Source organism: Scyliorhinus torazame, chromosome 31 (assembly GCF_047496885.1).
Source record: "Scyliorhinus torazame isolate Kashiwa2021f chromosome 31, sScyTor2.1, whole genome shotgun sequence".
NCBI classification, from domain to species: domain Eukaryota; kingdom Metazoa; phylum Chordata; class Chondrichthyes; order Carcharhiniformes; family Scyliorhinidae; genus Scyliorhinus; species Scyliorhinus torazame.
The window spans coordinates 26,358,288-26,367,191 of record NC_092737.1 but is presented as its reverse complement, the minus strand read 5'-3'; the positions used below and the strand labels follow the sequence as shown (position 1 = coordinate 26,367,191).

At 50.7% G+C, this 8,904-nt stretch overlaps 1 protein-coding gene across 5 annotated transcripts; it reads right to left on the bottom strand.

Moving 5' to 3' along the window:
• Nucleotides 1–2,462: 2,462 nt before the first annotated feature.
• Nucleotides 2,463–8,456, bottom strand: LOC140404532 (lysophosphatidic acid receptor 6-like). 5 transcript variants are annotated; one of them, XM_072493137.1, is made up of 3 exons: nt 8,346–8,409; nt 7,474–7,512; nt 2,463–3,894 (listed from the first exon to the last, which is right to left on the bottom strand). In XM_072493137.1, the coding sequence occupies exon 3, from the start codon at nt 3,882–3,884 to the stop codon at nt 2,751–2,753; it is 1,134 nt and encodes a 377-aa protein (XP_072349238.1). In that variant the 5' UTR covers nt 3,885–3,894; nt 7,474–7,512; nt 8,346–8,409; the 3' UTR covers nt 2,463–2,750. The 5 variants fall into 5 exon arrangements, with proteins under 5 accessions (XP_072349238.1, XP_072349239.1, XP_072349237.1 ...); XM_072493138.1 differs by having other exon boundaries at nt 8,358–8,393; XM_072493136.1 differs by lacking the exon at nt 7,474–7,512 and having other exon boundaries at nt 8,346–8,456.
• Nucleotides 8,457–8,904: the final 448 nt, after the last annotated feature.

Below are 8,904 nucleotides of genomic sequence, written 5' to 3'. Positions count from 1 at the left end.
ACACACCCAGCTTATTGCCCACGAGGAGAGGCACACACCCAGCTGATCAGCAAAGAGGGGAGGCACACATCCTGCTAATTGGCAATGTGGGAAGGCACTCACTCCCAGCTGATAGAGCATGAGAGGAGTCACACAATCACAGCTGGTCGGCCATGGGGAGAGTTACACAGATTGTGCTGATCGGCCATGGCGGCAGGCACTCGAACCCAGCTGATCAGACTTGGGGGGAGACACATAGCCACCTGATGATCCATGGAAGGCGACACACACCCAGCTGACAGGCCATGCGAGGAGGCACAAGCCCAGCTGATCGGTCATGGGAGGAGGCATACACCCAGCTGATCGGCCATGGAAGGAGTCACACACCCAGATGATCGGCCTTGGGGGGGGGGGGGGGGGGAGGCACGCCACCCAGCTCATCGGCCATTAGGGGAGTCACACACAACCAGCTGATCGGCCATTAGGGAGGCACATACTCAGCTGTTTTGGCATGGGGTGAGGCACACACACACAGCTGATCGGCCATGGGGGAGGCACACATCCAGCTGATTGGCTATGGCGGGGAGTCACACACACACAGTTAATAGGATTTGGGGGTCGGCACACACCCAGTAGATCGGCCATGTGGGAGGCACATATCCTGCTAATTTGCCATGGGGGAATGTACTCAAAACCCGCTGATCGGCCAATGGGGGGGGGGGGGCGGGTTGGAACACAGCCAGCTGATCAGCCATGAGGGAAGTCACACATAACCTGCTGATCGGCCATGAGGGGAGGCACAAACGCGCAGCTGATCGGCCATGGGGGGAGGCACACACCCCGCTGTTTGGCCATGGGGGGGAGGCACACACCCAGCTGATCAGCAATGGGTGGAGTCACATACACGCAATTGTTCAGCCATGAGGGGAGTCACACGCACCCAGCTGATCGGCCATGGGGGGAGGCACACACCTTGCTAATTGGCCATGTGGGAAGGCACACACACCCAGCTGATAGGTCATGAGAGGAGTCACACAAACACAGCTGATTGGCCATGCGGGAGGTATACACCCAGCTGATCGGCCAAGGGGGAGGCACATATCCAGCTGATCAGCAATGGGTGGAGTCACGTACACACAATTGATCAGCCATGAGGGGAGTGACACACACCCAGCTGATCGGCTATGGGGGAGCCACAGTCCAGCTGATCGGCCATAGGCTGATGCACACACCCTGCTAATTGGCCATGAGGGAAGGCACACCCACCCAGCTGTTAGGTCATGAGAGGAGTCACACACACCCAGCTAGTCATCCATGGGGGGAGTTACACACACCCTGCTGATCGTCCATGGCGGAAGGCACTCAAACCCAGCTGGTCAGACTTTGGGGGAGAAACACAACCAGGTGATCGTCCATGGTGGGAGACACAAAGACCTAGCTGATCAGCCATGGGAGACCTACACACCCAGCTGATCGGCCATGGGAGGCGACACACATCCAGCTGATCGGCCACGGGGGGAGGCACACACCCAGCTGATCGGCCATGGGAGGAGGCACAAGCCCAGCTGATCGGTCATGGGAGAAGGCACGCACCCAGCTGATCGGCAATGGGGGGAGGCACACACACCCAGCTGATGGGCCACGGAGGGAGCCACACACCCAGCCGATCGGTCATGGCGGGAGGCACACACACCCAGTTGTACAGCCATGGGGAAAGGCGCACAACCAGCTGATCGACCATGGGGGGAGGGACACACATCCAGCTGACTGACCATTTGGGGAGTCACACACACCCAGTTGATCGGCCATGGGGGTAGGCACACACCCAGCTGATCGGCCATAGGGGGAGGCAGACACACCCAGCTCATCGGCAATGAGGTGAGCCACACACAACCAGCTGGTCGGCCATTAGGGAGGCACGCACCCAGCTGTTTTGCCATGGGCTGAGGCACATAAACCCAGCTGATCGGCCATGGGGGAGACACACAGCCAGCTGATTGGCCATGGCGGGGAGTCACACACATACAGTTAATAGGATTTGGGGGTCGGCACACACCCAGCTGATCGGCCATGTAGGAGTCACACACTCAGCTGATCAGCAATGGGTGGAGTTGCATTCACCCAATTGATCAGCCAGGAGGGGAGTCACACACATCCAGCTAATCAGCCATGGGGGTAGGCACACGCCCTGCTAATTGGCCATGAGGGAAGGCACACACAACCAGCTTATAGGTCATGAGAGGAGTCACACAAACACAACTGATCGACCATGGGGGAGACACACAAAGTCAGCTGATCGACCATGAGGGGAGTCACACACACCCAGCTGGTCGGCCATCTTTAAATGTCCTTCAACTTCGACAGGGTCCGGGCCCTGGCTGTCAGGAGGCCGGTCCAGGCAGTTCAGAAACCAGCCTGTAATGTTCCTTGTATTGTTTCACAAGATAGCCAAAGCCGCGGTGTTTGCAAAGAACATTGAGCTATATATTTAAACCAAAGCGAGTTTATTTTACACCACTTGAAATGGTTCGCACACTCGACTGAGTAACAGCTAACAAAATAATAGTATTGAATCTATGTTACAGTCATTCATTATCTCTCTCTAATACAACCAATGCTTAACTCAACCTCGCACTATCCTTCGCCATCAGCTTCTCCCAGAATGCTTAGAGATACAGCCTTTCGGAAGACTACTCAGTGATGCCATCTAGTGTTGAGATACACGAACTTCATCTTGTTAACCCTGTACTCTCCTTAGATTATACATATCATTACACAGCCCTCTGAAGTGCTGATAATCTATTGCTTTTCTTCGATGTGTCTTTGGTTTGAAAGGTGACGTTAAAGGTGGGCTTCTCCCCGCAGCACAACCTTCTCCACTTGAAGGCGCCGCTGGCGAATGAATAGATGATGGGATCCAGGCAGCTGTTGAGACTGGTCAGGGCCATGGTGACGCGCCTGGCCGAGTAGGTGAACTGGATGAGTCGGCAGCTGGAGAACCACTTGACTCGCCTGAGGGTGTGGATGAGTTGGATGAGGTGATACGGGACGAAGCAAATGATGAAAACCAGCAGGACCAGTAGCACCATGCGGAGGGCCTTCCTCTTGACCATGTGGACCGTGTCTGCGCCGGCTTTGTGTTCCAGGAGCTTGCGGGCGATGAGGGGGTAACAGAAAATGATAATCGCCAAGGGGATAAAGAAGCCGATGATGGCGGCCACGATGCTGATCCCTGAGATGCGTCGGTTCCACGACTTGGAGGAGAAATTCTCCAGGCAGGCCGTCTTGCCATTGGCGAACTTGTTGGTCAGGGGTCCTTTGATGGTCAAGTAGAGAAGGCAAGAGGCCAGAAGCAGCCAGATGAGGCAGCAAGTGAGCACACGGTAGCGGGGCCTGCGGAGCTGCAGTGACTTGATGGGGTGGACCACCGCCACGTAGCGATCCAGGCAGATGCAGGTGAGGAACAAGGTGCTGCCGTACATGTTGGCAAAGAAGAGGGAGCCAGTGATTTTACAGGCCAGCTCCCCGAAGATCCAGTCGTTCCCCAACGCATGATAGACCACTTTGAACGGAAGCAGCGCGGCAAAGATGAGGTCTATCACGGCCAGGTTGGCCATGAACACATCTGTGGGAGAGAAAGTGCCCTTCTTCCTAAAGAGATACCAGAGGACACAGCAATTTGATATGGTACCAAAGGCGAACACGACACTGTAGACCACAGGAAACATGATGTACTGGAAGTTTGCATTGACTTCGCAGTTACTCGTGTTGTTACTTGTGAGGTTGGCACTTGCTGCAGATTCAGGACTGGTTGCAATCGCCATGTGTGGACTCCATCCATAGGACCAGTCTCTCTGTGCAAAGGTGAAGTCAGCTTCAGGTGTCAACGTTGTTGTGTGGGCCATGTTGGACGATCTGAAATGGTAACAATATTATAACAGCTACAGTTAGAATGTTTGGACTTGATGCATTTCCACCAACACTTCTTCCTGACGGGCAGCACGGTAGCATTGTGGATAGCACAATTGCTTCACAGCTCCAGAGTCCCAGGTTCGATTCCGGCTTGGGTCACTGTCTGTGCGGAGTCTGCACATTCTCCCCGTGTGTGTGTGGGTTTCCTCCGGGTGCTCCGGTTACACAGTGAGCAGAAAAGATTCCCAAAGTCCGTTGCCGACATGCGGAACTTCAAATACGTGGGATCGGTTTGCGAAGCTCATTGAGTCATAGGATTTTACAGCCTAGAATGAGGCCCTTCGGCCTCTTCGTTCAATGATGTGCAGGTCAGGTGGATTGGCCATGCTAAGTTGCCCCTTAGTGTCCAAATATTAGATGGCGTTCCGGGGCTAGGGCGGGGGATTGGGCTTGGGTAGGGTGCTCTGTCAGAGGGTCCGTGCAGGCCACTTGGGCCGAATGGCCTCCTCCTGCGGTGTAGGGATTCTATAGCTCTGTGGCCCATCATGCCTACGTTGGGCATTAGCCCCTATTGTCATGAGAGTATCTTTAAGAAATGGGTATTTATAAATGGGTGTGTATATAAATATCTGCAGTGAGAGTACCTTTAACAAATAGGTGTTTACTAATGCAGTGATGTCAGAGGGTGGGTGGAGCTGGGCTATCTGTCAGCTTTTTACTTTCGTTTTTGAGCAGGCGGCATGGTGTGTTTTAGTTCTGTTTTCAGTGTTGGAGCTGAAGCCAGACCAAACAGGTGTACTGCTGTTCTCTCTGCCGTCAAAAGACTATCTCTTGATCATTTGGTGAATTCAGAATTATAAATGTTTTCAGTAGTGACTTTAACCTGATGTGCTTCTGTTAATGGTTTTGTTTTTAAGTCGTATGGATATTAAAAGGAAAGCTTAAAGGATTATTTTGTGTTGTATTCTTTGTGGGTTGTAGTTGAATTAATGGTTGCTAAGATGTTCACTGTATGTTTTAAAAAGGTTAGCTTGAGTTCATAGAATAAACATTGTTTTGCTTTAAAAATTACTTGCCCATTTCTGCTGCAGCACACCTGTAGAGTGGGCCGTGTGCTCCCCATAACCACAATCTATTAAAAGTTGTGGGTCAGGTGAACTCCATGATACACGTTGGGATTCTCTAAACCCTGGCCCATAACACTATCTATTCGAATCCCATTGTCCAGCACATTGTCCATAGCCTTGCATGCTGTGGAGGTTCAAGTGCTCATTGAAATGTTTCTTCAAGGTTGTGAGCGTTCTCGCTTCTACCACCGTTCAAGACGATGAGTTCCAGATTCCCAACACCCTCCGAGTGAAATATTTTCCCTCTAATCCCGTTTTATCCTTCTGCCCCTTACGTGAAATGTATGCCTCCTCGTTATTGACCCCTCTACTAAGAGGACATATTTCTTCCCATCTACCCTATCTACTTCCCTCACAAATCTGTACAACTCAATCAGGTCCCCCTCAGTCTTTTATGTTCTAAGGAAAACAATCCCAGGCTAACCTTCACAGCTGAGACGCTCCAGCCCAGGCAGCATCCTGGTGAATCGCCTGTGCACCTTCTCCAGTGCAATTTCATCCTTCCGATAGTGTGGCGATCAGAACTGCACACAGTACTTCAACGGTGGCCTCACCAACATTTTATCCAGCTCCATCATAACGGCAAATGTAGCAAATACCCCATGAGCCTTCTTATCCACCTTCTCTACCTTCCCTTCTGGCTTCAGGGATCTTTGGATATGCACTCCAAGGTACCGCTCGTCATCTGTGCTTCCTAGTTCATTGTCTATTCCCTTGCCTTGTTAAACCTCCAAAAATGCACATTCCAATTTTTCAGGGTTAAATTGCATTTGCCACTGGTCTGCCCATCTGACCAGCCCGCCAATATCACCCAGTAATCTAAGGCTTTCCTATTCGCTATTTACCACTCCGCGATGCGGGGGCGGTTCTCATTGGAGATTAAGAGCACATTTGGTACTACTCTTCAAAATCGGACTGGACAGGATATATGGTGGGGCGGGGGTGTGGGGTGAATTTGCCGGAAGGACCGAGAACCAGGGGGGCACTTAATAAAAGCGATTTGCAAAAGGAGAATTGGTGACATGGACACAATTAATTTTAGACGGCGGGTAACTGGGATCTGCAATGCAATGTCTGAGAGTGTGATGGAGGCAGATCGTAAGGAGGTCTTCAATGGGGAATGGGATAATCATCTTAAGAAAAATAATAAAAACATTGCAGGGTTAAAAGGAAAGAGCGGAAATGGGAGAAGGTAAATTATTTCTGCTCAGAGTCAGCATGTGCCCAATGAACCGAATAGCCTCCTTCTGTGTTATAAGCATTCTATCCATCTATTTTTCTTGATAAATATTATGGTTAAGATAGCACAGAATCATAGAATTTTCAGCGCAGAAGGAGGCTATTCGGCCCATCCAGTCTGCACCGGCTCTTGGAAAGAGCACCCCATTTAAACCCACAACTCCACCCTTTTCCCCATGAACCAGTTACCCCACCTAACCTAAGGGCAATTTAGCACGGCCAATCCACCTAACCTGACACGTCTTTGGACTGTGGGAGGAAACCGGAGCACCCGGAGGAAACCCACGCAGACACGGGGAGAACGTGCAGACTCCGCACAGACAGTGACCCAAGCCGGGAATCGAACCCGGGTCCCTGGAGCTGTGAAGTGACTGTGCTAACCACTGTGCGACCGCGCTGAGCTCTTTCCAAGGGCCGGCGCAGACTCGGTGGGCCGAATGGCCATCTTATGCACTGTAAGTTCTATGATTCTATAAGTTGCATGTTTTTCTGGACAGCGACAGTGGGTATTGTGAGTACAGTTGATGTTTCCATCTTGAATATCTCCAGCTCAGATTCATTATGCTACAGTGTGCATTGGTGACTCTCCGACACATAAGGGGAGGGAGAGAATCACCTGTAAAACTTTGTCAAAACCTCGGACAAGCCTGATAGAGAGGGATAGGATCAGAATAGAGTTGGTCAGGCCATTCGCACAAAGGGTGGGGGGGGGGGGGGGGACTCAAGTAACAATGAGAACGAGAATCCACAGAAACGGTTTATATCCATCGGATCCAACATCTTTTCTACCTAGGAGAATGTGGGACAGCCACCATAAGGTAGAGAGGGGGCTGGCCTTCCCGAGACCGGAAAATTCCTCCGGCAGGAAGGGGCGGAAAATCCCGCCCATCGCGGGATCTCAGTCACCCCCCAGGGGGCCTGGAATATCTCCTACCTTTAATGTTCAATAAATTGTCGTCCCCCCCCCCCCCCCCCCCCCCCCACCACCGCCCCGAATCCCGCGGCGGACGGGATAGGAAAATGTGCCCTTTTCTTTCCTGGTCTACGGGAAGTCTGATTTACCATTTCCTTCCTGCCACCCCCTGCTCTCCAGTATTCACTTAACCTTCACCCTGTCAATATCCAATTCATCCTCACCTGTCCAGATTCCCTTTCAGCTCTCTGAAATGGGTTTCCGGACCAGTCCTTCTTTCAAACAGCCAGAAACTGAACATACCCGCAGAACTGCCTTGCAGTGATCCTTGAAGGAGGCTTGCTGAAAAAAAAAAAACAAACATTATAGATCAGAAGTGAATAAACAGAAAGAAAAGTGAAAGGCGGAAACTGACTGTGGTCAGCGCGTGGTCAGGAAAGAGGTTAAAATCGAATGCAGGCGCCTTGAGTTGAAAAGGTGGTGCATAATTATCTTGCAATTGCTGGCTGATGAGGGTGTGTAAGTTTCAGATGTAATCATCTTGCAATTACTGGCTAACAATGTTGTGTAAGTTTCAGATAAAATTATCTTGCGGTGACAATGCAAAATTGCCGAGCAGAAACTGACAGCCAAGTTCCGCATGCATGAATACAGCCTGCACTGGGATCCTAATAATAATTATCTTTTTTGTCACAAGTAGGCTTTCATTAACACTGCAATGAAGTGACTGTGAAAATCCCGCAGTCGACACATTTCGGGTTCATTTCGGGAGAATGCAGAATGTCCAATTCACCTAACAAGCACGGAAGGAAACCGGGGCACCCGGAGGAAACCCACGCAGACACGGGAAGAACGTGCAGGCTCCGCACAGACAGTGACCCAAGCCGGGAATCGAACCCGCGACCCCTATGCTGTGAAGCCATAGTGCTAACCACTCTGCTACTTCATGTCTCACTACATTTAACTACAATTAACCCCCCACCATCTGGCCTGAGCTTGTGAAATCCTACAAACTGTCCTGGCTTGAGACAACTCACACCCCTTTAACCTGTGATTATCCCTCTATCCAGTCACTCCGTCTGGACCTGTAAGGATTTAATTATTTGCGCAGACTTGCATTCAAAGTATCATCATGCATCATTGACTTTGTCTATATATGTGTTTGTGTAACCTACCTCTTCACTCACCAGATGAAGGAGCTGCGCTCCGAAAGCTCGTGATTCCAAATAAGCCTGTTGGACTTTAACCTGGTGTTGTCAGACCTCTTACGGTTACTGGCTGACAATGTTGGGGACTATTATAGTTGCAATAGGGAAGTGGAATTTATTATGAGGTATGACAACATCGCACCAGATGTCCATGACGCAATTCTCGGCTTATTTCTATTCTGGTTCTGTAACTCCAATCAGAGGAAGTCGCCACTTCCCATTTCCAAATGTTAGGTTTGCCATTTGTTGTAAGCAGTGAATTAAGAGATGCCTGGTCAGCGGACAGGGTGAGCTTGAGGGAGCTCAGATTCAACATTCTGAAATGGGGGAGAACATCTGATTGATCCATCCACACAGAGCCCATTGGGGTGTTGTAGGTATTGGGGGAATCTTCTTGCTAAATATTCCTATTGGGTTTGAAACTTGCTCCGTGCAAGGTGATTGGACGGGTGAGCTGTCATGGCAACCGAGGGCACGAGGACAAGGGGCACATTTCTGAAACAAGGGACAAAGCTCTCTCCAAACC